The following is a 27,082-nucleotide window of genomic DNA, read 5'->3' on the forward strand; positions in this document are numbered from 1 at the left end:
TTCCGTAGAAGTGAAAAATGTTTGCCTGAATCAAAACAGAATTCTCCCTTTCCCTAGACATGAGAGGTGCGTGGTAATCTCCATAAATAACCTCACTAAACTTACCTGTTCTTCACAACTGGCCTTTAGACTCAAGGTCTGATCATAACAAATCCTGGACTCCGGGCTGTCAGTGAGTGTTAGCATATGTCAGTCATCACATCGGCAGGCCCAGGCTGCCATCGCCCTTCCCCAGAGGAGTTGTTTAATCACAGGAATTTCTGAGTCCGGTTGTTGTCATTTTCGTTCCAGCTCTGTCAGTGCTGAATTGATGTGAACAGCATTTTTTAGCCTCAGTGCCTTTCCAAAAAAAACACAGTGCTTCTAGTTTCTTCATTATCCCTACTTTGCTTATTTGATATTTATCTCATGTTAAAATCCCGGAACAGTTGTGTGTTTATCTCAATGGCAAGGTGTGGTAAAAACAGTGGAATTTGTATTTTTAGATCAAAAATCAGTTTTAAGCATCAAGCTTGAAGAATGCATCTTGCTTGGTGAAAGGTGAGGAGTAAAAAACAATAAGTGACCAAGATTTTGGAAGAACCTTAGAGCCAAACAGCTGATATCTGTGGTAGAGTGAATTTAACTGCTTGGAAAGAGCATCCCAATTTTACCAGAATTTGGATTTAGTGTGAGATGCATTCCTTAAAACTACATAATAACACTACTATGTAGTATGATTATATATTGGCTTTCTGCCTTTGTGAAGCTTCATGGAAAGCTGAGAATAGGGTTTTACCCTGTGGAGACCTCCATTAGCCTAGGAGTGTTGATATTCTCTGAAGAGATTTGAAACTTCTCCTTTCAAAAGCCAAGTAGACACACACACACACACAAAAACCCCACGCAAACAAAACACAAAACTCCACCAAGGCAGCGCCTCTTGCAAAGTGGAAATGAGATTAGTCACAAAATGAAAGAAAAATTGCATTTTTCACTAACTGCCCATTCCCCGCCAAAAAAAAAAAAAAAAAAAGAAAAAAAAAGCCAAGAGACCCAATTATGTGTCATTTGGAAGTTAAAAATAACTGCGGGAGAAATGAACTGGAGCCTAACCAGAAGAAAACTAGTAAAAATCACCAGCAGCAGAGAAGCCGGATGGTTGGCACCACACCACCCACTGCTACTGCTGCTGTAAACACCGTGGGGTCAACAAACCGAGGTACCAGTTTGTAAATTACGGAGTTTAATGTTACTAAGAATAAACTGAAATAATAGCAATAAAACCAGGCTGTGACCATGACTCTTCCTTCTTCAGAGGAGGGAAAAAGCTTTCACAACAAGAGGTGTCGTCCCTCAAGCGCAGCAACTGCCGGTCCTGCGGTTTGCAGCAGCCCAGGCTCAAGCAGCTGAGGCACAAACACACCCTCCAAGGAAACGCGTGTGCTCTACAACTGCCCTTGAGAGCGGGGGGTTAGAGCAGACAAACCCCCCGCACCGAGCTCCCCGGCGCGGTTCCCTCATGCCTGTTACAACAAGGACAGGCCGTGACCTTGGCCGCGGGATGCAGCGCATCCGCCGCGGTTTGCTCTGCAGAGCTGCACGGCTCCCCCTGACCCGGAGCAGCCGGTGCGGCGCGCGCCATCCCCTCGTGCCCTTCCCCCTCCCAGCCACACCACAGGGCAGGCGGTGGCCGCACGGCCCGGCTCCGGGCAGCCGCAGCGCTACGGCGCCGTTTCGCGGGCGAGGCGACGGCTCTAAAACTCGGCCGGTGCTGGAGCGGCTGCCAGGAGCCGCCTGCGGCCGCTCGGACAGGGCCGGTAACGGCTCGGGCTGCCGGACGCGCCATGAACATCATCATCGGCATCGGCGGGTAGGAGCCGCGGGGCGGGCGGCGGCGGGCGGTGATTCTGCTGTGGCGCTGGGCCCTCTCCTCCCCCGCCCTTTCGGTGCTCCTCGTGCCGCAGTGTCGCGAGCGCGGCGGGTGAGGGCGAACGGCCCCGCGCACGTGCCCGGCGCGCTTCCCACGCGCGGTCGCTGTCGCCGCAGGGTCACGAACGGCGGGAAGACCACCCTGACGCGGCGGCTGATGCAGGCCCTGCCCAACTGCAGCGTGGTGCACCAGGACGACTTCTTCAAGGTGAGCGGCGCCAGCCCGCCCGCGGGAAGGCGAGGGGTGACCCCCGCGTGCTTCCGCCCTCGGCGCCTGGCGCCCTGCCCGCCTGCCGCGCTGCCCTGCCCCGCTCCCCTCGGCTCCCCGGCCGCCTGCTGCCGTGCTCGGCTGGGCTGGGGGATAAGCCTGCGCTGTGCTGCGTGCGCTGACTTCGCGTTTTCTTTGCTGTGCGGCGTGCTTGTGTTGGTGGGAAGATAGAGAAGCAGGCGACTTTATCTTAGCCTCGTTACTGCTGCTTTTTATCTGCATGCAAAGAAACCTGGTGGAGGGTTAAGATTTCGCTGTGTAGCTTCAGGGGTCGGATCTTGAATCTTACTTTGAAACAAGTAACATGCTTTCCAGTAGCTGTCCTGACCAGAGAGTTTGTTTTCTTATTATTGTTTCAGCCCCAAGATGAAATAGAAGTTGAAGATGGGTTTAAACAGTATGATGGTAAGGCTTTGCTACAGCATTATCAAATTAAAAAAGTTTGTGGTTTTTTTGATGCTTTATGTGCACTGTTTTTGTACCCTGTTATTGCTAGATGATATTAATTACTGCTTAGTAATAGTTGTCTGTTTTGTCTTAGTGATTAGTGCGTTAGACATGGAAGCTATGATGAGTACCATAAATGCTTGGATAAAAAACCCAGTCAAGTTTGAACGTTCTCATGGTATCAACAACACATTGGATGCCCCAATCTTAGAAGATAAGCAGGGAGAAGATGAAACAATCCACATTCTTATTGTTGAAGGCTTCCTCCTTTACACCTACAGGTAATCAGATGTGCCTTCGTGTATTTTGCTTTTACGTGATAGGCAAACCTCCAAGGGAATAAAAATACCTTTTCTAAACCGAGAATTAGTAGCTGGTATTGATTACTGCTGAGTGTGGGTGTCACAAGTCTGAAGATGGCTCTAGGTGCAGGAAATGGATGTAGTTTTACTTTTCCATTTCTTGCTGCTAATCAAACAGCTTAGCTGTGCCCAAACGTGTCTTTCAGGCCGCTGATTGATGTGTTCCACCATCGGTACTTCCTTTCCATTCCGTATGAAGAGTGTAAAAGAAGAAGAAGGTGAGTTGCTCTTTCTGGGTTCCCCTGCTAGCCCAATAGCATTTTACCCTCCTCAAGACTGTTTCTCTGAAGCTTTTAGATGAGAAAGGATAAACACTAATGTAACTGCTATGTTAGATTGTAGCTTCCTTCCCCAAACAATCCAAAAGCTTCCTCCCCATCTGTTGTGTACATTTCAAACTATACTGGGGTTCTCTATTGGGCTGTATTGTGGCACACATACACTGTTCTTAATGCAAATGAAACATTAAACTTGAACATATATTTCAGAGAAGTAAGTAGACAGCTGTTTAGCCAAAGTTCTACTTTAAGAGAGGATTATTGATCAATGTTAAGATCAGTCTTCTTAAGAATCCTTTTTGCCTCTGGAACATTTTGGACCCACAGATCAAATTCCAACTTTTGTGGGTATCTTTGTGCTTGTGGCTTATGCTAAATACTTAACTTTTGATAAGCTCAGGAACTACACGGGGGGTAACAGGCTCAGGTTAGTGTGTAGACAGACTGAATCAACTATCTGTCATCTCCCTGAACTGCAATTACTATGCTAGAGTAACAATGTCTTAATTTATAGTTCAAGGAATTACACTGTACCAGATCCACCTGGATTGTTTGATGGCCACGTTTGGCCTATGTATGTAAAGCACAGGAAGATAATGGAAGATCTTGGAGTTGATGTGGGTAAGTCTTTTAATGACAAAAGCACTTTGGAAAAGATTCCTATAGGAGACTCCTTTTCAAACTGGGATATATGTGCTGGTTAGATGCATGAGAAGAGTTTGAAGCAGGTGGATGGAGGATATTTCTGTGATACCAGTCAAATGCTTGCTCTTTCGGATCTGTTGGTCTTACAGAAACTTTCAATTATAGCTCCCTTCTTCTACTTTCTTACTTTAAGTGCACTTGAACGGAACAAAATCCAAGGAGGAGCTGTTTAATGATGTGTATGGACAGATCCAGAATAAGATTGAAGAATTACTTAATATGCAGGTACATGTTTATGCTTGTAATTGCAACGCAAAAGTCAATCCTTTTAAAGTCTGTGTCAAAAAGCATAAAGCTGTAACATGTTCATGTGTATCTTTCTGTTTAGAAATAAGCTGCTTCCGATTCTTGAGAGTGAAGATGACTCCTGTTTGCTCCACGCTGCCTACCTGCCTGCGACTAAAGTTCCAGCTTCTATGAAGACTCTCAACTCTTAAATTCGACTTTGTTCAATCTTCCCTTGAAACTGAGTTATACATGGTCATAATTAAAAAGCACTTCCCCTTTGTCTCTCATCTTAATTTGTGCTTCAGTCTCATGGGGCCTCAAATGAACTTAGTCTTTTCCCAGTCATGTTATTAGTTTGTGACAGCAAAACATCATAGTGTGTACCTACGTATTTACCTGTATATACTTAATGTAAATTCTTCCCTTCAATTAACCTGCATTAATTTCTGATCCAACTAATTGGGGATCATCTTGCTGAAGAAAGTGGGTTGATCTTGCTTTTCAAACATGAGACCACAATAGGCTGCTTTCAGGCCATTTTACTAGCATTAAATTCTGTTAAATTCAGTGTACACATTGATCTTGAATGCAGACAATTCAGTTTAAAGTTGGAAAAGATCTTAGATATACAACAGCTTTAAAATTACTGATGTCTCCAGACAATTTCAGTAGTGCTCAGCAGCTTGAGGCAAGTTCATATTCCTGTCTGTGTAGAGAAGTAGTTTAAGGCCTTGGTTTATTTAGAAAAGCAGTGAAAGAATATGAAGGCTTAACCCCTAGTAAGGGAAGAAGTGACTTTAGGACAAAAGCTTGATTTAGGAAAACAGTACGAGGTGGCCCAAGAGGGAAGCTGTGTACTGATCCACTGTGAGAACAGCCCTTGAAAAAGGACTGACCAGGCAGCAGTTACTTGAAGCCCAGATGCATAAGCTTCCTGATAGGAGCTGGTCCTCCCCAGTATCCCCTAGAAATGGAGAAAGTTCCTTCGTCAAATTCATGTATGTACTATCAAAGTAGAGTGTGGGGGGGAGTGTTTTCTGGTTTACTCCCAAAAGATCCTATACTTGCTAAGAGGTGAGTGCTGGGAGTTTGTTTTGGAGAACCTGTGTTTCAGTGAGGTTTTCATTTTGCATGGGCTGCCAGTCTGTGCAATTCAACCCTTGTCTGGTAACAAAGCCTTGTTACTAGCAAAGTGCCCCAAATACTCAGAAAATGAGGCCTTAGTCACAGTTACCGACTTCTTTTCCAGCAAGGAACTAAGCCAGAACAGGTATCTGTACTTGGGCTTTACCCGAATAATCACAGCAGCTCTACCTGTTCAGGATTCAAATACTTACTTGAGTAGTGCATTCCAATAGAGAAAAGGCATCATATCAGCTTTCATATGGTACATGGTTACTCTCTCCTTACTCTGGTCAAGGGGAAAGGTCTCCAATGGCTGAGCATTGTAGTCAAATTCTGCTAGAATCACCTTGTTGTAGCCTGTTACTAGCGGGCAGGAAGTATATCCATCGTACTGCAATGAAGAACACCCCTGTTCATTACCCTGAGCAAAGTCTAAATGCCAAGGTATTACAATCCAGATGGTTAGCATTCATATTTCAAAATAAGTTGCTTGGAGGTTTCTGTATGTGTAGCATTAATATCAGCAAATTTGGGAGGCTGCTAAGCCAATTGTGGTTTAATAACCATAATACTAAGCCATGTTATTTCAAATGTAGATTTGCTTAACATGGGTAAAATCAGAACTGACCTAGAAGAGGGCTTTTTGTATTGGTTTTTGTAACCAGAAGAACAGGTGAGCAGTAGATCAGGATGAGAGGTGGTGCTGGTTTTAACAGGTAGTGTGTAAACAGGACCTTGAATCTAGCTACAAGAATTTCCAGAGGATGGCAGGACTATGGTTAATGATATTCAGGTTAGTACCCCAAGGAGTATTAATTCAGAAGCCATAGGTAAAATGAAACCCAAGTCTCAAAGAGAAATCTGAACGTAGTTACAGGCTTAACATCTGTAGTACAAAACCTTCAATTTAACTCCTTAAGAGATCCTATTCTGTGCAGGGGAGGCCAGTTTCAACATTGTACAGAAATAGCACATCTCCAAGGGTTTTCCTGGAGCAGGCATTATAGCAGTCACGTTTTACTCTAAGTAAGTCTCCTGCATTGGTGAAGAACCCAGACTGATCTGTGTTTAAACTTCTTTCAACTGAGAAGCCAGGGAATTTAATAGAGAATATTTTTAATGGCAGTATCAAGAATATGAATTGTGCAACTAAATTACTATTATACAGCATTTAGCACCCCCTTCCTGCCTTCTGGTTCACACCCTTAGCTGCTTGCAAGACTTCCTGCATGAGAATGGAGAAAACATTTAAGACAACTTCCCTAACACAAGATCTGTAGGTACCTTTTTAGTTGGCAACTGGTTCTTCATTACCAGGGAAATAGTTCTGTCAAGCACTCCAGACTGGGCAGCTACAAAACGATACAAAAGTGTATTAGAGTTTTGTTTCAGGCAGCAATTATTGCCATTACTAGAGCAAACACTGTCAGCCAGGCATTTTGTTGGGCAATTCAGCTGGAATTGAATGTGCATGTCAAATCAGTTTGGAAAGTCCACAGTCCCAGGTAAGAAAAACCAAAAACCTGGAATAATGCTTTAGCCTCACTGTTTCCAACCTGCCAAAGCTCAGTAACACTTTAGCTATATGGTTTTAGTCTATGGCCATTCTCCTATATGAAATTATACTTGCTCAATATTCCCCAGCACTAAGGCTCTGGCACACAGAGTTTTGTTTCATTTTGAGTACTGGAAGGAAGGTACTCTAGACCCATTTGCTGGAATAGTTGACTATAGCATTCTTCAGGTTACATGAGGAATATACTGATAACCTTCCTTTCAGTTTTTTAGTTATGAGACTGTATGCCAAAAGTGTTTTATATTGGACCCTGTGGCCACAAGTACAGAACATGCGATTCTTCAACAGTGACTTATCGGTTTGCTGACACGTATGAATGAGCTGCTAAGATAGAGCAGAAAGTTTTGTTACTGAGGGGTGACGGAATGCAAGAGCAGTGTGCTCGTTTCATGCCATTCTGCAGACACAGAAAATGCCATTAGTTCAGTATTTCAGGAGACACGGGTCTTTTACAAAGCTCAAAATAGCTGAAGTCAAGCCCTCGGGAGTAAGAAACTAAAAAAAAAAACTCACTGTCACTCCCCTACTTCTCATTACACACAAACACACACGTGTGCAACTTCACCTACGGCTGCAGCAGTTTTGGAAGTTGGAAGGTTGGTGCAGTCTCCAATGCCAAACACATTAGGGTACTTTTTATGTTGTAGAGTTTCCTTATCTACATCCACCCAGCCAACTTCATCCGAGACACAACTGTTGACAAGTACATCAGGTGGCCCCATGGGGGGTGTGACATGAAGCATTTCATACTAGAGAGAAAGAAAAGGCACTCAACAGCTAGTTTATCACAGCACATCGTACCTGTGTTCATATGAGGCAATAAGCAGTGTGAAAAGGGCTTTTTTTTTGGGGGGGGGGGGGTTGGTTTGTGGGTGTTTATTGGTTGGGTTTTTTTTAGTACATAGAATGAAAATTTGTCTGCAAATTTGAAGTGCACCTTTTTTTTTTTTTTTACATGAACCTCATCAGGCAACTCCATTTATAAAACACCAATTTCCTGCCTCTATATGCCTCTAGGACACTACTACCAAGTTATACTAACAAGGTGACAGGACTCCAGCCATGTTTTATTAAGTATTTTTTTCCTTCCCTCCACCTCAGTTTCAAACTTTTTAATCCTCTACTAAAGTTATAGGTGGTACTCTCAGGAGGGAATGGCAGTATACAAGGAAGTGGGCAGTATGTGTAGATAGTGTGGCAGTTATGTTACAGAAGACAAGGAAACCAAACAGGACCAAACTAGAGTTCTGAAAGCTCCTGACCTGATAAACTTCAGTCACTCCAGGCTTCTCCAGGTTTTCAAACACAGCTTCCTGCTTGTCTGCTCGAACTTCTATGAGATTGCGTTTATAGTTAACAGTGATGTCCCTCTCCTTTATTATTTCAAGCAATGCATCAGCATACTTCTTAACACCAAAAATGACACCAAGTGAAGTGTTGAACATTATGTTTGCTTTGGACCGTTTTCCTGTCTGCACAGAGAGATCAAATTAGCCTTTTCTATTAAGAAACTGAGATAAGCTAGCAGAGACAAAAGAACTGTGCTGCGCTACTGAAGAGCTGATAGAACTATTAATACAGTTCAATTATTAATGAAGCATTAACGTTAAAACTCTCAGACACAGATGGTTCATGCCATGTTAGAAGCTAGACAAGATAATCTTTGCCTTTTCTGAGTGAAGTACTGAAGACACACCCCCCCCCCAAATTGCTGTGAGAGGAGGTGGCTGCAATTCACTGAGGAACTGCTGTATGCAGGGTCAGCATGTGTCACTGCTTAGCATTACAGAGCTTTCTGAAATCTCCACTTCTATGCATTATTCAGTAGATAGCTCAGGAAACTTAAACACGTCTGAAGCCTGACACTTGCACTTGAAGCTGTCTTCTATCTACACTAAGCTTGCTCTGACAGCGTGGCTAAGACTCCTCCTGATGCGGATACAGCGCACCATGAGGAGCAAGCAAAGCCATTTTCAGACTAGCAGAAAGACAAATGGCAACAGGTATTAAAGTGCTAAGAATTACATAATCCCAGCCAGCGTTTAAGGCACCAACTGAAGTTATAAATGAGGCCGAGAACAGTTGTATCTGTAGCTCACCAGAAGTAAGGCGAACAGTTCTTTGCTTATGGATTCTGAATTCTAGAAGCTTCTCCAGTATTAAACATATGCTAAATATTTATGTATGGTTCAGTTTCCTGCATTTATTGTACCTTACTGATAGAAAAAGCAACTCAGTCACTTTAATAATCCTGTGTCACATTCCCCCTGTGTGTTCTTCCTTTATTTTAAAGACAATATGAACCCCTTAGAACAAGCCTGGATTCCAACTGTGGGAACAAGCAATGGCAGAAAGAGTAAAATACTTACTTTCCTCCAGTAGGCCTCTGATAAATACATGATCTTCTGAGGAGCCCCTGCACACTTCACTGGAGTGTTTGGAAAAGTGAAGATAGCATTTCCCTCCTTAAAATCTTGTACAGCTTTCCATGTTTTCTCTACTGTATCCAGTGAATAATTGGAACCTATTTTAGGGTGATGAAAACCTTCAGGCAAGCCTTTGATCTAAGAAAATGAAATTATGGATTGCAGAATTTTGTCATCATCATCAAGGCTTAAGAAACAGCTATTTAAGAAGCCTCTAGCAAAAAGAAAGCCCATACATACTTGCTAGTTGGCATTTTTCAAAAGAATCAATCAAACAGGTATTTCCATTAGAATTTAGTAGATGATTCAGTAGATGCAACATTTACTGAAATGATACTGATCTGCAGCATTTGTGGCATTAAGAGTTCAGTGCAAACCCAGACCCATGTTTTTGTAGACTACTGCATGAAATTCAGAGTAAGAGTATATAAAGTCACTGTCAAATCACTGTAAGTAAAAATTGTGTGTAAAAAAAAAAAAGGCATCATGAAAATTTATCAGCTGAACAAGACTTTTCCATATTCAGTTGCAGATACCTGTATTTCCTAGGGTTTTAACTGTCTCCATTAGTTATTTCCCTATTACTCCTACTACAGTGGAGCAGCTGCTTGTTAGAAAGGGAGTCATCCTCATTTCAAAATAATGATTGCAGAAATTCTATGAGACAGAGTCATGTTACATGCACTGCAGTGTGTTTGGGAAGTTACAGTCGACCCCAGGAAGTGTGCTGTCGGTGAAGACAAGGAAGAGAAACCATCTCTCTTCTTACACTGGCCACTTTCATTTTAAAGCCACATAAACCCGTTACTGTGAATTTTATTCACAACAAACTAATGGTGATTACTTCTACTACTGAATACTGGATATAGTTTTATCAGGTTGTACTCAAGAGATACCTGTGAAGACTGAGAGGATCACTGAACACAATGAAGCCTCTCAACTCCACTGACCTAATCACCAGATAAATTCTAGATCACCACATCCGATTAACTAAGACTAGCTCTTGCTTTACATGTGCCTTGGGAGCTTTTCAAAGAGATAATCAAATACATTATCAGTACTACATCATATTCAGCTCAGGTTAAAACCATGAGAGTTAAATCACTCAAACATCTTGCCTTTGTGTTTTCCTCTTCCTATCTATGTCCATGGTCATTCTTGTGCCATACAATGGTATTAACATTTTCCTGAGTGCATAAAGTGTACAGGAAACCTAATAGACAGGAAGGGCCCAAGGGCCTATTTAATCACAAGCATGATAACTCAGCCAGTTCCTTTTGAAGTGTATCTTTTAAGAAAGATGAGGGTGAGCCAAACTAATTCTGTAGGACAGATTTTACTGACTGCTATCGGTTTCTCACTTCAGTTGACATTATAGATGCTTCGGACTACAGTCATCATACTCATTATTACAGGCTGCCTTTAAATTCTAGATTGAACTTGTTGTCCTGTCTGCTGATATTGCTAGAGATGCAACAAAGATGTCTTAAAAGACCTTTGGAAGGGCAATTCAGGTTATTAGAGAGACATCTGTGGAAGGAGCAAAGTCATTAGGCTGTCTCCTGGCTCTTTAATTCATGTTAGCATTCACTATCTTGCAGTAAAAAAAAGTGTATTGAAAAGCCCTTTACTTTAGCGACTCATAGGGGTATGTGATGCCATTAAAACTAGAAAAAACATGACTGTAAGACAAATACCTTTTCATAATGCAGACTAATCCCAAGGGCAATTATCAGGTACTTGTAAGATATCTAGCAGAAAGAAAAAAACAAACAACAAAAAACCAAAACACATCTTAGAAAAAGAAACAAAAGTACCTCAGAGCAAGTTGAAGTTATATGACAGCAACAGAGCCATAAGGGAAGGATACACAAAGAGCATTAGTAACATAAATGTTAAGCTCTATAACTATTTTTATAGTTAAAATGCTAACTGCATTATGAGTTACAGAGTCTATGTTATACATAAAACCAAGTGTTCGGAGCAAAATATTCTCTCTTTTGTGTTCGGCTCACCTATAGGCAAGGAAAAGACTCACAATAATGATATTTTACGTTGATTCTAATGCAGTTATCTATAACATTTTTTTATTTTTTTTTTAGAAACATATTTTAGGATTAAGTACTTCTGATAACACGAAGTGCGATTTCCTGGCCTTCTAGATGCTGGGGGAAGGCCTTACTCAATAGGCAGTTGCAAGGGGATCTGCAGGAGGTGGACAGACAACTCATGACATAGGATAAGAGACTAACTTTTTTTTTTACATGTTACCTTGCTGCCATTCTCCACATAGACACAGTTCTTATCTGGATCTAATGCTGTAACTCGAGACTGGATCCACTCAACACCTGCCGGCATTACGCTTCCTGTTGGACGCGCAGAAGTTGCTAGCTGCTTTGCACCACCACCAACCAGGGTCCACAGTGGCTGATAGTAATGAGTCTGAAAGAAATGTTCAAATGCACATGTAAGAACTGTTTAAAGGGACTGCAAGGTGAAGGCACGTTACTCCAAATAGGAAACAATGTGCTCTTCACATTGTATTATACTTAACAAAGGAAGCTGAAGAAATGACCGTGAGTTTTGCATTGCAAAGCTGAAAGGATGCATGCACTTCCAACATGGAGCAACAAATATAACATGAAGCCTTTTTAAAGCTGGCCAGTGAGCTTCCTCTCCACAGTTAAAAATGTGTCTGGTTGGAGAAGGATGAGAATCAGACCAATCTGATCACATATGTAACATGCTTATCTTTTTAATGCTAGACAGCAGAGGAAGACTCACCTTACTTGGTTCAACAACAGCCACATTTTCTGCCCCTACTTTCCTCTTCATACGAGCACTCATGGCGATTCCACCAGCACCTCCACCCAACACAAGTACTTCATAGTAATCCTTGGCAGCATACCTGGCTGCCGTATGTAAGCCAAAGGAGCTTGCCTTCTGGATTCCTGGTTTCAGCAGCCATACACTAGGACGGAGACAGGAACAGGAGGACACTATTCCAACTGCTGACATCTTCCAGTAAGCAGGAAGCTACAAGATAAGGAAAGACACCAATAACAATTACAGAAGATGGAATTTATTTATATGCCTGGATTAGTCTTCAGGGCAATAATTATAATGCTCAACCTTTGTTGCAGCCAAACCACTTACTTGGAAATGGACTGTAATCAATTTGGGGGAGAAAAAAAAAGAGAAAAAAAGGTCAATCATTGCCTCTGCAATGAAACTGAAATTTCATAAAAGCAAATGAATCCTAACAAAGCATAAGAACATTTTCTTGTTATTGTGGCAGGAAGGTGTATCCGATCCTGCATCGGAGGCAACGCATGTGCCATAACTCCAGCTGTAATATTACAATCCTGCAGATACGAGCGCCACAAAAAGGAAGAAGATTTTGCTAGGTGTTATAGATCATCAAAACAGTGAACCAAGTAGTCGTGTGGACATACTGAGTGCTGTTCCACTAGCTGCAAGGCATCAGGCAAACACACCATTACATTCCTACTTTAATATTAGGGTGTACCAGCATATGCACACTTCAGACAGACCGACAGACCTCTCAGGTGTGTGAGCCAAGTTCTGTGGTCCTTTAAGCAAGGGCACACATGTTAGTCTATTCTTGCAAGAGAAACAGTGACCCTTAAGCTCGATAAGAAAACAAAGTTCAATGAAACAAAAGTTTACATCTTCCTAAATCTGGGATCCTTGAATACACCCAAAATACTTAGTTCTCTATCCAAAATGACCTCTTAGCTTTTACATCAGTAAAGTAGCTGAAAACAAATGTCAGAAACCCATGCTGCTACAGCAGCAGCCTCTCACCCGAAAAGTGAGAGCCAGAACCCTAAAAGCATAATTTATCTTGACAACTGTAACACTGGATATGCAACTGTGTTGTCTTGAAGACAGTCAGGATTAACCCACGTTTCCCTCCCTCTGGTAGAGTGGACAAGAACTTTTCCTGATCTAAATCCATTGTTCGCACACGCTATCAGTTTTTAGCTTTTCAGTGATAAAACAGGTATAAAGTCATTTTCATACAGTTCCTTATTGTCAATAAAGAATGAGTAAGCACTGTAACCTGAAAAGCAACTTATGTCAAGACTTTCCTGTGTTCTATACCTGCTCCCCTTTGTTTAGTCCCTTGAGGCAAGAATTCCAGCTTTCACCTGAAATAAGAACTCACTTCTGTTACTCATGACTGAGTTTGAAAACTAAGCTAGAAACCTCAAATGTTTTCAAAAAAATCTTCCAAAGTAAGCTTCAAAAATTCTCCACTGTGCTAAATGCAGTCATGCTGATGCAATTCATTCTGCACCTTCACGTGCTATCTGAACTTTTCTCGTCTCTGTATACCCCCAACGTTTTATGAAGTCCCATTATAAATCCCCATGGTACAATTAATTTGGGATAGAAAGGTCAAATCTCAGGTGTACATTGTAAGAACAGTTTTAATCATTTTGTTTTACAGGAACTTCTGGAGATGAACATATTCTTCTCAACCCCTCCTCATTCAAAATAAACCTTCCAGCTCTAGAATAAGTTAGTTTCCCTTTGGAAGCCTCTTTATCAGCTATCTGGAGCAGGCAGTTATATGAAGATGTGGACAGGCAGCTCAAGCAAGGGAGGAAGCTGTTCTACCCTAGAAATAAGAGCTACCTGACAGATATACGTCCTGCTTTCTCCAAGTCAGAGAGAGATGAACTGTGAAGAGCAAGTTTTGCAACTTCCATTTGTGAGACAGTTTTAAGAAGAACACCCTGTTTCTGGAAGCCCATGAATGCAAGATTTTGCTTCAGGTTTAATTAAGCAGGCTCAGAGCCCGCTGGCTCCCAACACAAAGCACGTCCAGACCAAGAGAACAAGACTCCATTTTTGTAATGGAAACTAAGGAATAATTGTCTTCTCTGACCAAATATATTTTGGTCAGAGTAAGTAAGTAAGTAAGCATGCTTGTAAGCATACACAAGATGTACCCCTTAACTAACAGCAGTCAAATTGATCAGAATACAGTATTACATTGCTTCTAAGTTGTTTCAGAGTATACAGAAACAAACCCAAGTGTCATTTGTAGACAGCTATCTTAAAAAAAAGACAACAGCAAAATCCTTCATATTAAACTCCTAAGCTAGACAGCAGCTATATGATCAAGTCAGTCAGCAACACATAAACCCTCCACTTTGAACACTAGAGATAAAGGAACAGAACAAAAATTAAGGTAAAGGGGAAGATACGTAGTTAGCCTACTGAACTGAGCTGAAATCTTAAGCTTGTACAAGACAACACAGAGCACACATTCACCATCCTTTAAATTATGCACAATTGATATTAGCCTCATATAGCATGAAACCACATACATAACGGAGATCCGTACACAAGTCTTAGAGCACTGCCTAGAAAGGTAAAGCCTACAATACACTCCTCTGCCTCAGTGAGGGCTCTGCATCGCCTGAATTCTGCCATTTAAAACTAGGTCTGTCATCAGGTCAAGTTTGGTTCACAAATGCTTTCAAGTCACAGTGGTTTATTACAGCATCAGCAGCTTGTGTAATGCTACTGCAGCACAACTCACCTCACACCACATAAAACCCAGGGTGATGTGACTCACAGTTAATGGACAAAAAAATGTCATCTCTACTAGGGCAGGCAGCACGGCAAAGCTCTCCCCCTCTTCCTTCTTTAAAAACTTTTTTTTTGGTTTCTTTAAAAATCAGACTTAGCTTGCAGGTAGTCAGCAACTGTCACATCTCTATTCATAAATCCCTTTTCTTCCAAGGCTACTTGTTTGCATGCTTTTACAGTAAGTCTGAAGAAAGTGCACTTAAAAAAGAATCAGTTAAGACTGACAAGGAGAGCTCAGTATTATTTGGTGTTTGAATGCCATTGAGCGGGTTAAGGTGGCACAAACATAAATATAGTGACTTTTCAGTTAAAAAAAAACATTGTTTTCCAGTGTTAGCAGATTAAATCCCTTTGAGAGACTGAGAAAACAAACCATAGGAACTACCTTCATTATGCTGTTCATAAAAATAAATTAATGACGCTTCTACAATCATCACAGAGGAAATTAATTGTTTACCAACTTCTTTTAAGCTTTTCTTTAAAGAAGAACCTTGCTGAAAACAACCTGGTTAGATACTACATTACAATTCCATATTTTTGTGTACTTTATCCAATTCCAATCAAAGAAAACAGCAGATTCAACAGAACGGGGTAAGTGTTCCTCATCCAGCCCATAAACAAGCTCAAAGTGTAAAGGTTATCTTTGGCTACAGCTCTCTGTGTATTAACAGCCACAAGTAAATAAAAATCAGCACCTATACAATAAAGACAGGGACAACTCAGAAATAGGATACTGACAAATCACAAAAGAAGTGGTGCATTACAAGCACCAAAATTCCATCTCTTCTCTCATGTACTCACTATGCCCACTAGCTGACCTAACATGGAAGGCACTTTGTCACACTTCATTTTGCAGTGTTACCTACAGACGAGGTGTCACAGAACATCCTCAGATCCAAGGGACACATGCAGAACACCAAGTGTTACAGGCCATTCTCTTGCCAGGTCTATACATTCAAATATCCTTGAGAGGCACAAGTTCTAGTGCCTGAACAAACATTTAACTGAAGCACAACACTTCGTGTATCTATCGTATGCTCAGCTCCCAAGACTGACTACTTCACCGAGCCAGTTTATGAACGATCTATTGCAAGGAGTTAGAACAAAGTTACCAAAGTCTTACTAACAAGAATAAAGATCACTACAACTCCCCCTGAACAGCCGGCCGCAGGTAAGTTTCAATAGTCCACCCTGCACAAACACTCGGCAGCCCCAGCGCGCTAGGGGCCGGCAGCAGCTTGCTTTCCCGCACCGAAGCTCCGCACACGTTTCACACCGGGCTCGCAGCCGCCAGCAGCCCCCGGGCTCACCGCGGGTAGCGCGCCCGGGGCTTCCTGCCCTGCGGCTGCGGCCGCGTCGGACATCCCGAGGGGCGGCGAGCGCAGCCCCGGCGGGCGCTGCCTTTCGCTGAATCAGGCTCTACACCCACGGTGAGGTCCCGCACGGAGCAGCGCCCGCTGCTGCAGGGGACGCAACAGCTGGGAACAGCGACAGGACTCCGTGCACCCGCGACCCGCCGCACCGGGCCCCCAGGAGCCCCGCAGCCGGGGCGCTGCCGCGGCCGCTGCTGGAGGCGCAGAGCCGAGGCCGGCAGTCTGCCCGCAAGCACGGTACAGCGGCCTCCCGTCCCGCGGCCGATGGCCGCCGCCCTCTTCGTCCCGCTCGCCGGCCCCGAGCTGCGGCCCTGCAGCGGCCGCACCCGCACTTGCCTGCCTGTTGCGCCGGCCGCCGAGAAGCAGAGCGGGGGGAAGGAGCGCGCCGCCGCCCCGTGCGCGATACAAGCGGCGAGTACTGTCACCGAGAGCGGCGGGGCGGAGCCCGGCGGCAGCAGGTGCCGCCCGTCCGCCCAGCGGGCCAAAGGGCAGGGCCCGGCCGGGCCATGCTGCGCCGTGCCGCTCACGTTGAGGCACCTGACCTCCCGTTACCGCCCCCCACCGAGGGCTGACACGTTTCAGCACCGCAGCAACCTTGCCCGTGGGCTCAGGTTAGTCTTCTTTCTTCCCCTAAATGTCCTTGCATCTCTAACCCAACTGCCATTCCAGCTTGCTATCTCAAACATCAGCCTGAAGTGTGGACTCCCATCGCATTAAAATACATGAACTACTAAGAAAGAAAAATAAGTCAAAGTATTGGAGTCCTAAGCTGAACTCAGGATGTAACTCACCCGGATACATGGAGAAAGAAGCCTTTCAGTTGCAGAGAGCAGGGCTGCCACCTCTTGTGTCTGTTCACCCAATTGCAGCCCACTGCTGAGCCAAACTTTAAAATGTTTCCCCTGAAAACTTTACTGGGCTTTTGATATATGGCACGGTGATAGTGTGAAGTAAGAACAGCTGTTAATCCACTAAATCATGTTCATAAAGGCAAAAAAAAGTCATGTGAAGATTAGTGCTGAGAGTAACTTACAAAATTACTTGTGCCAACTTGTTTGCACCAAATGACCAACAGATCCGTACCACATGTCAGGCCACTTCCTTCTCAGGCTCAATCTTCCCTCTTGGCAAAAAGTGCCTGCACAGGTAAAACTGCTCAACAGATACACAGCAGAGTGTGGACAGCTATATAGAATGGGGGAAATACGTTGAGTCAAATGGGAAGATACCACAAGGCTGTTCCCCTGTCTGCACACAACGCAAGATGCAGAAAGGAACTACACATTCTACAGGGTGCCTACTGGGAGAGCAGTTTCCCTGTCAGGCCCTGGCACACCCTGTCAGGCTGCATCACACCTGGCATTTCCTAACAAGAACGGCTTCTGTGTCCCAACTCCGCAGCTGCCATTACTTCAGCAGAAGCATGTTGCTGCTCTTCATGGCCAGCCAGTCATGAACAGGCCAGTACTCTCAGCCTGCTTGTGCTCTGTGTTACTTTGAGCTTCTATTTGTAGAAAAGAAGTGGCAGTTGCTTTTCTCAGCTTACAGCTGAAGGCCAAGAATCATAAAGTCAAGCCTGACAATTTACTCTTATCACAGACATTCCCTTCCCTGACAGGTACTGAGGGTGCTGGAGATAAGCCCACAGCACTGAATTACAATGATTCACACTGCCTGTTTGTAAAAACCTGCACTCATTCCCTGTCAGTGGCTATTCTCACAAAAATATATAAAGTCCAAGAAGCAGGTTTAGCCAAAAGATATCATTAATTTTGACAGGAGACAAATCACCCTCTGAGGCACTTCCCAGTATTTAGTAGCTCCATACACGTATGTGAGGTTTCAGTAACACTTCCCACAGCTACTTAGAAATAGCTACACCAGGCTAAAATGTGTAAACATCATAAAAGTAAGAAAGCCAAAGGTCAAAAGACTGCCAAAACAAATTTCCCCCCCTCCACAGCTTGCATAAGGCTTGGCACACCCTACATTAGTTCCACAGAAGATTCATACAGCATTATTCTACATGAAAGCACTGCCACAGAAATAACCCCCCCCTCTCAGTCTAATGCTGTCTCATTTCTCATTTCTGAGTGCCTCTGAAACCAAAATCCTAACACATGTGCTGCTGTACGTTTTGAAATGAGCTTTAACTCCAATCCTAAATCTGGACAGCTGATACTCGACACATGAACATTACCAGGTTACCTGCAAGCAGCAATCCTAAAGATTAATCATTCCTGGGAAGCCTGGAGCATCCACCTCCTGGCACATTAAATACTGACCCTTCCACAGGGCATCATCTACAAGTCTGCCTAGGCTTAGGTTGCAAGTTCTCCAGAATGGGGATTATTCTTCCCTGAAAGTGCCTACCTGATAGTAATCACAATTTCAAATGAATTCTAGTAACACTGGGTGATGCAGAAGGAAAGCAGTAATTGCTTCACATCATCTTTGGTATTTTTCCTTGGGAGATACACTTCCTCTGGCATATCTCTAAATAACAGCATCTGCAAGGCCAACAAAAAGAAGCAGAAGTAAAATAAAAGAAACCCAGTAGCAGCAGAAGCAAACCAGAACAAAAAATACATGGTGTATCAACATGACTTTTACTGGTTTAAAGACTGAGAAACCAGCAAATTCAGCTGAGCACTGAAGAGGTAGGAACACCAAAAAGGTTCTACATCAGGCAGTGGGGTAGAAAAGAGTTCATATTTATTGTTCTGTTCTTTCTCTGACAGGTCGTATTTAATATAGAGGGATATTACTTTTTATGTGAATCCCAGGTGACAGAAGGCTTGCTCATCAAGGCAATAAACTCTATCACTGATTTCCAGATAGTGTTTTGCTGACCAGCACATGTACCGATGGTCCTGTTTTCACAGCAGTGCTGGGATGTATTTTCATTGCAGCATATCAAACAAAATAGATCAGATTTATCTTGTCTTGGATCTTAACATGAATGACAGTGCAAAATTAACTACTTCTGCGAATGACTTCTTTAGAGACTATTGTATTTGCATATGTACACATTTGAAATTACTCTTTATCAAGCTTTAAATTATTTGCTTCATTGAGTTGCAAGTTTGTAAAAGCTGAATACATTTGTTGCAACTGTTCTGATTGCCAAGCAGGGTGTTGCTCTGTTTCCTCTCCTAAACCCCATGAGTTGACACCACAGAGACGAACAGATAGATAGGTGTAAAAGAAAAGGAAATACTGCGTTATCAGGCAGTGCCAACATCTGTACTTTAAAGCTACATGTCATGAATAACACTTAAATCATGGACTTAACTCATAACCCTCTGGGACCATGGCTGACAACACCTCCTGCCTGGCGGACAGTGGTTAAAACTTTTACATTGGCACTGTTGTGACACTGTCAGGCAGAAAGAATAAAGCTGTTCTTCCCAGCTCTAGTTTTAGTTCTATCAGCTACAGGGAGAATATTTGAAAAATTGTATTTGTCAGATCATAAGAGTTCTTGGCTGTGCTGGTATCACAAAGGTCTGTTTTGAAGACATACGGGGGGGGGGGGGGGGGGGGGCTGGGGGTGATGTGACTGTCTAGTTTGGGTGCCTGTTTTTCTATAAATCACTCTGTCAAAGACTGAGAACAATAAAATAAGGAGAAGTGTACTTCAAATTACTGGAAAGCAGTGATACTTGTACCAAAATAAACTGTTTATTTCAATTTAAGCTTACACTTTGATTTAAAAATTAATAATCTTTCTACCTTACATGCTGTTTTGCCTCACATGAATAACTATACTGAATAATTTTGCTCCTGTAAATTGTATTCATACAGATTTACATCACTAACTCCAAAACCTGCAAAGTTTTTACCGGTAATTTAGTTATAGTCATACAACTACTCCAAGAAAGATCAAATAACTTAATAGAATTAATGAAGCTTAAAACACAAAAAAAATGACACCTGCAAGGTGAGGCATTAAAGCACCAAGGTGAGAATTAAGAATAGGCAGCAGCGCTGCAAAGCAAGCAGCAGGTGGCAGGGCAGAAAGCGTCTACTGAAGGGTAATTCAGAATAAACTGGCCAGAGAACTCTCTCAACTGCTGGAATCCCAACTGAACAGCTATGGAAACAACCTCTATGTTATTATTTATGCTCTTGTCTCTTAGGGCACACAAATAAAACCAAATAAAGTCTTCAGTAGCCTTTTTCCAAAAGGAAACATATTTTATGAACATAGCAAAGGTACCACGATTAGTGAAAAATCCAGATTTCACTGAATTAAAAATTGGCTCATGTAAAGCTGTAAGGCTATACGTGGGGTAACCCAATTTAAGCATCCAGTTTAAGAATAACAAAGATAAGAGCACAGGAAACCAAGATTCCTCAGTTAGCAACAGTAATTTGTAAATTTGTAGTATCTTACAAAATAAAAATTCAGCGTTACCACACAATTAAGTGTCTTACTTTTACTGCCATGATTTGACAAGCGATTACATTGACCATGAAATAGTATAAAAAGAGACCATTTTAAAACTTATCTGTTTAAAAAGACACAGCTTACCTGTGCTTCCTCATATGCATGGAATAAAAAGTCAGTAACATAATGTCTAAGACTACTACACTGATCTACTAGGATAAGTAGTTTTATTGTAAAATCAAGCAAGACTAAATGTATACACAGTAACAGGAAGACTAAATGTATACTTACTTTAGCTGTGCATATTAATGCTGGCATATCATTTTAGAGGATTATTGTTAAATTAATCCAATGCTGCATTTTATGCATCATGACACGATGTTCTGAAGAACAATATCATATGAAGATAATAAATTGCAGATTTGACTGAAATGATTAATAAAACAAAAAAGTTATGTGAACTGACCAAACACTGCCCCCCCATATATATTAATTTCCCCCTTTATTACGAAAAGGTTATTTAGTAAAATTACTTATTCATACAGAAAACAGATTTTACCACAATGTGAAAAATTACTACATTTTTACGTATGTGATTCCTCAGGCAAGCACTGCCAGCTTGTATTCCTTTGATCAGAAATTATTTCAAAAGGCTGAAATATAAAATTGCAAAGCCATCAATTCCTGTGCTTAAAATTCTCTGTTTTCAGTAAATGTAGCCACAATTTTTGAAACAAAACAACCCCCCCCCAGTTCTTCACAAAAAGAGACCACCACTTGAAACACTACACTGGGTTCTAGATGAGGGAACCCGAAACAAATACCCCAGAAATTTAATCCCAATTTGGATACTGAGGCATCTAGTTTCACGTTATACATTAGGAGGAACTGTTTAAATTCCCAGAATCTAGTTTTGAAATTAAATTACAAAATAAAATATTGAAATAACATTTAGTTATGTACATTCCACTCCAAAAAGGGACTGTGGGAATTCTGTACATTTCTCTTAGAAACACAAACCGCAGCACACACCAACAATCCACTGGCAATGAACAGACACCAGTCAACTCACAGGAAAAGTACCTGTGAAAAATTTTAATCTATTACTGCTCCTGTAACAGCATTTCAGTGTCTCTTCAGACTACTTCAAGTACTTTGTTCTCCTTGCTCCAAAACATTATCCCAGTTTACCTTTCATGTTGGGTGATTACTCATTAAAGTGTCTTTCACAGAAAAACATGACAAGAACAGGAAATAAGCTCAGAAAATTGCAATACAGAAGAGTGCAAGTAGGTGCACACTGTGTAAAAAAATTGACTGACGCCCTCTGATACCTCACCATAGAGATCTTATGTAAAAGTTTACATGGATTACCCTTCACCTTACTTCAAAACACACCAATTGTACAGTACTAAAAAATAACCACAGATATAAAATAAGCAGTTTCTTAGATTGTAGGAACCAATAGTTTAAGCTCTTTCACCAGTCTAGACAACATGTATTTTCATTTGAATGGGAGCTCACACCAAGTGCTGCAAGAGAGCAATTACATTCAGAGAAAAGGTTATCAGCCTCTATTCCACATGTATCATCAGTACACACTACTAATCGCCAACTTGGGCAAGGACAGTGTAACAGAAATTCTCTTACACAGCCCTGAAGTGCAAGTGAAACATGGGTTAAGGAAAAAAAAACAAACGCAGTAGTTTTCCCTATGGGTAACTGCAACTCATGTGAAGTGGAAATTGTTGCATTTTGGTTGTGTTTTATTTCGTCACACAGAATGAGGAAAATACACCTTCTAATCTTCCAGAAATCTGCATGGACCACACAGTCATCCTGTTGGACCATTACATAAGTAAGAGGTTCTTGGTTTGACTCCAATGTTTGTGGAAGCACAAATTCATTCCTCTTTGCATTGTGCACAAATCAGTTTTGAGACCTTTAGTGTCCTGCTTCCCTCCCGCACCAATTCAGCTGAGAATTTAATCAGAAGTTACATAAAGCAAAAAAAAGAGAAAGACTGCTGCAGTAAAGTGAGCTTTAAGGGAAATACACTGGAACTTTCTTCAGTTCAGTAGACATAGACCAAACTGAGACTGCACAAAGAGTCAGTACTTATGAACCCAAAGAGATCTCAACTGTGAAATGGGCAGCCACTGAAGTCTGGTGATGAGAACTGAACTTTAACTGGTATTGTGTTGTGTGTATGTGCCAGTCACCAAGAGTATCTCAGAATTCTAAACACAAGAACAACAGATGAAAAAAAAATTATAGGTATTTAGAACTGTGAAGCCCAAATTCCCCTATATACACATAGATATACAAAATTTAACTTACATTATATATCAAACTGCATAATATTACAAAAGAAGGCAACTTGAATGGCTGAAATGAAAAAATCTGCATGTTACCCACCCTATTATTACCATTCTGGACTTTATAATACTAGAAAGTATATTGTTGCTAGTAACAGCTATAGCCTCATTTGAGAGGCATCTGCCATAATTCCAGAAAATCCAGAAGCTATTAATTCAGAGAGATTGTTGCATGCTCTGCTTTCAAATCCTCCTAGCAGGTTTTGCTGTTAACTGCTTCTCTCTTTCAAGTTCCTTCTCACGTTGCTGTTCTCGTTCTAGTTCTTCCTTCTGCCTCTTTTGTTGCAGCTTCAGTGCTCTTTTCTAAACAGAAAAGACAAGAAAATAATATAACTGTAATAATAATTTATAGCTGTATTTAAGTTGGAGCCACAAACAAAAGCCCTCCCATCCTCTTAACGTTATCTTTTCCAATCCACCCTGCTTATGATTGAATGCTGCATAAACTTCATTTTTTCTTCCTCCCTCCCACTTCTATCTTACTGTTCAAGAATGGCAAATCTGTGACCTACACAGGGAAAATACAAACTGGATTCCCTTCACTCTCACTAGAAGTCATCCTTTGCATACACCAGACAAGGGGCGTATCAGGCAATTTATTGCCTCCCAGAGAAAATCCTTTTGCTGAATGTACCAAAGGACTAATCTTGCCATAATGTAACCAGAGACTGCCTATATAGGATGAAGTCAGTGAATTTATGTCACTGCTGACATTACATTAAAAAGGAAAAATTCTTACATTTATGACAATCTAGTTTTCATTAAAGAGGCACAGAAACTGAAAAAATGAAGAGAACTAGTTGGAATAGAGTGGATTAAGCAAGAGAACAAAGCATGATACTATCTGAACATGACAATGATGCTCAGATTCACTGCTCAAGCACAGGTAGGAGTAAATGAAAGCTTAAAAACATACATGGCTTAGCACCACAGAAAAATTCCACTTTGGTTGATTGAGGATTCTATTTTAATCAGAACTTTCAGTGTGCATCCACAAATCAAAGTCAATAATTCATAAGTAAATAGACATCTAAGTTGGAAAGTAAAAATATTTATCCCACTCACTTTTAGCTTTGTTGTCTTCTCATGGAGCATCATCATTTCATTTCTAATATTCACCAACTTGCTGTGATAGTGTTTAGCTTCTGAAAACTTAAAAAAAACCCATAACCGTTAAAAGCAACAACTGTCAAGTTGGAATAGTTGTTCTATGAAGCTACACAGCAAACAGCAATCAAAACCAGTGATTACCAGAACAGTTTGATAATGGATTAAACATGTTCGTTTATATATAGTTTACATATTACACGTACTATAGAAAATTGCCATATTACAACAGGTACACCCAGTAATCTGCTGGATTAAGACTTGTTAAACAGAATAAAAATATTACCATTTTATGCACCATATACCAGTGTTTCATGCCACCTTCCTGCTAGTCTGGAAAGGTGCACAGAGCTCTTATGGGAGCCTCAGTTCTATTGAAAAATGGCATACCTTTGCTTTGGCTACTAATTTTGGACAACTGGACTTACTACCACTGCCTGAGCCTGCTTTTTTTTTTTTCCCCACTACTCTTCCTATTTAAGGGGAACATGCTGGTTCTGCACCCTCTCCAGCAATAATCTATCCTGAATACCTGAACTGGTTGGTTCTCTTCCTGCAGGTCGTTAAGAAGGAAAAAACCACAAGTTGCTATTAATGCTTCAGCAATAAAATCTACACTAATAGAGATTTAAGAAAGCATTAGTAACACTTACCAAAGCATCGATTTCAAGAATGGAGTTACACTCTTTGAACTTTGAAATCTCCTGTTCTAATGTTTCTAACAATACCACTTGGTTCTGTCTGAAACAAAGAAAAGATGCATAAAACCAAACTAAAGCAGCATATACTCTTTTTTAACCACCCCTTTAAATAAATACAACTTTTGATCACAACAATATAAATACATGTTTCCCAATATCAGATCCCTCTTATGCATTGGTAGGCAATTTCAATAGACATGAGTAAGTGGTCCTAGAAAAATCCCAGCTGAGTACACACAAATTCAGCTGGCATTGTACAGCATGGATATTCAAGATAGATATCCCAAAAACCTGAGCATGCACTCTGCAGGCTGCAGTGAGTAAACACCCTTGGTTGAATGAAGGGAAGAACAATTAGCTCTTGACTTTGCACTTGGGTACTTCTGCATCATGTTGCACGACTAAGTTATTTGATCCTTGGTGCTTATTGAGGATCCTTCACACCACATAAATCAGCTGAAGTCTTTCCAGGCACAGGCTATCTCTGGCAGCAGCATAACCCCATCACGCATTTTGAAACCAAAATCAATATACCCTGCAAAGCCCAAGGAGATAGGTTTAAAGTCCTTTCCAGCATCTCTGCATCCATAGCAGATCCAGCTCATGTTTGAAATAAACTATTCTCACCTATCAGCAAGACGACAACGTACAGAGAACTCTTCCCTCTTTAGCTCCTAAATTATATTCTGTAAGTATATCTTTTGCAACACAGTTTAGAAACAGGACAACAAACAATATACCACACACTACCAGGTGCCCTGAATATGAATTCCATCTCTGAAAGTAAAACAAATCCAGCTTTCAGCAGACTTGCCTCTACAGGAATGTAGAAGGATTTAAGAAATCTATGTGTCTTCTATTATACCTGGCTTAGGAGATTTTAGTGTTCTAACATTACACATGCTCTGATAGGACACACTGCAGCTTTTACAACTCCAATACCTATGCAAATCACTTAAATATTAAGGATCTATAGTCAGAACACAGAAATGCTTCAATAAGCTATATCCTGCTTAAGGGCAGCTAGAACATTATACTCCAAAAAAACTTGGCAAACAAAGTATGCACATATAACAAGCTGGTTTTACAAATTTGCTTACGTAAGTTCCTGTAGTGCTGATTTTGATCGCTGAAGATCAGGCAGATAATGAGAAAGCAGTCCTTCAGTCAGCTGCTCCACAGCTTTCTCGTCTATCAAAGGCAGATCTTCTACTACCCCTTCATCTGGAGATGCATCACTAGGATCTACACCAAAAAACAGTGACAGGTCAGCATGCACTTAATGTTTCACCTAAAACAGCTGGATTTTCCTGTTTAAAAATTAAAAGCATTTCAACACTGAAGTTATACCTCCTTACGCTTTATCAACTGTGCCTCCTCTTCCTTGTCCTTCTTCATCCCACCCTTGTTCCCAGTCCCATATCATGAACTTCCCAGTGAACAGTTTTCTCTGAACATGAGCAGAGCAAAAAGAGAGAAGAGTGTTCCAAAGACATCTTATGTATATAAAAAACTCCTCCAGTCTACAGAGGAAAAAGAGGGACAGTATCACTCGTTCTGGCTGTGCATCAAGAATACCTAAATGTTAACACACTGCCACCCTTTGCTTTCAAAGTTAGGGAATAAACCAGGCCTGCTGAGTAAAGGCCTTAGCCTGTCACTCAAAACATACTCGGACTTCATCAAAACACCACATACGCTTAACTTTAAAAGTCTGCAAGCATTAGATAATAATTACTGTAAGTTTCGTATGGGCAAACTATGGTTATTTACTACGTGCAGACCTACTGAAGACACAGGACTTCGATCCACAGGCCACACCGCACAGCACAAAAGGAGCCAGTGGCTCCGGAACGCATTCGGTCTCCGGTGCATCCGGCCCCAGCCTTCTGACCTTGCTGTGCTTGGCCGCTCAGCTCTGCCAAGGCCGCCGGCCGCCTGTGGCCCCAGCCCCTCCTCCGACCCTCCGCACCCGCCTTCGCCCGGGGCAGCCCAGCCGCCCCTCACGTACCCAACGAGCGCACGGGGGTGCCCGCGGTCGCCAACACCTTCTCCTCAGGCCGCTCCGCGAGGCTCATCGCTGCCGCACCCTGCCGCAGGGCAGGAGACCGAGTCGAGGCGGTGGCGCAGGGAGCCGCGGGGCTCTAACCGCCGTCACCGAGCAGGATGACTCCGC

General features: G+C 42.0%; 3 protein-coding genes across 4 annotated transcripts in view; 1 reads left to right on the forward strand and 2 right to left on the reverse strand.

Annotated features, from left to right (window-relative positions):
• LOC130592441 (nicotinamide riboside kinase 2-like) overlaps positions 1 to 4,492 on the forward strand; it is a 136,432-nt gene extending 131,940 nt beyond the window's left edge. The window contains exons 2-9 of the mRNA XM_057396773.1: positions 1,811 to 1,852; positions 2,029 to 2,119; positions 2,539 to 2,584; positions 2,721 to 2,907; positions 3,135 to 3,206; positions 3,781 to 3,887; positions 4,105 to 4,196; positions 4,300 to 4,492. Coding sequence (XP_057252756.1) covers positions 1,827 to 1,852; positions 2,029 to 2,119; positions 2,539 to 2,584; positions 2,721 to 2,907; positions 3,135 to 3,206; positions 3,781 to 3,887; positions 4,105 to 4,196; positions 4,300 to 4,305 — 627 coding nt within the window. The 5' untranslated portion in view covers positions 1,811 to 1,826 and the 3' untranslated portion in view covers positions 4,306 to 4,492. The remainder of the gene's footprint in view (positions 1 to 1,810; positions 1,853 to 2,028; positions 2,120 to 2,538; positions 2,585 to 2,720; positions 2,908 to 3,134; positions 3,207 to 3,780; positions 3,888 to 4,104; positions 4,197 to 4,299) is intronic.
• A 222-nt stretch (positions 4,493 to 4,714) lies between these two features.
• On the reverse strand, positions 4,715 to 18,721 carry SQOR (sulfide quinone oxidoreductase). 2 transcript variants are annotated; one of them, XM_057396687.1, is made up of 9 exons: positions 12,111 to 12,362; positions 11,598 to 11,768; positions 11,024 to 11,077; positions 9,270 to 9,464; positions 8,163 to 8,372; positions 7,466 to 7,649; positions 6,609 to 6,676; positions 5,537 to 5,715; positions 4,715 to 5,163 (listed from the first exon to the last, which is right to left on the reverse strand). In XM_057396687.1, exons 1-9 carry the CDS (start codon positions 12,342 to 12,344, stop codon positions 5,106 to 5,108), a joined length of 1,353 nt encoding a protein of 450 aa, XP_057252670.1. In that variant the 5' UTR covers positions 12,345 to 12,362; the 3' UTR covers positions 4,715 to 5,105. The 2 variants fall into 2 exon arrangements, with proteins under 2 accessions (XP_057252670.1, XP_057252678.1); XM_057396695.1 differs by lacking the exon at positions 4,715 to 5,163 and adding an exon at positions 18,701 to 18,721 and having other exon boundaries at positions 5,579 to 5,715; positions 7,470 to 7,649.
• Positions 18,722 to 21,205: 2,484 nt separating this feature from the next.
• On the reverse strand, positions 21,206 to 27,012 carry BLOC1S6 (biogenesis of lysosomal organelles complex 1 subunit 6). The gene is made up of 5 exons (XM_057396819.1): positions 26,918 to 27,012; positions 26,007 to 26,151; positions 24,859 to 24,946; positions 24,164 to 24,250; positions 21,206 to 23,401 (listed from the first exon to the last, which is right to left on the reverse strand). Exons 1-5 carry the CDS (start codon positions 26,982 to 26,984, stop codon positions 23,282 to 23,284), a joined length of 507 nt encoding a protein of 168 aa, XP_057252802.1. The 5' UTR covers positions 26,985 to 27,012; the 3' UTR covers positions 21,206 to 23,281.
• Positions 27,013 to 27,082: the final 70 nt, after the last annotated feature.

The sequence above is a fragment of the Pezoporus wallicus genome, unplaced genomic scaffold (genome assembly GCF_028554395.1).
Source record: "Pezoporus wallicus isolate ANWC-B61680 ecotype Strahan unplaced genomic scaffold, APGP_CSIRO_Pwel_v1 contig_3952, whole genome shotgun sequence".
NCBI lineage: Eukaryota > Metazoa > Chordata > Aves > Psittaciformes > Psittacidae > Pezoporus > Pezoporus wallicus.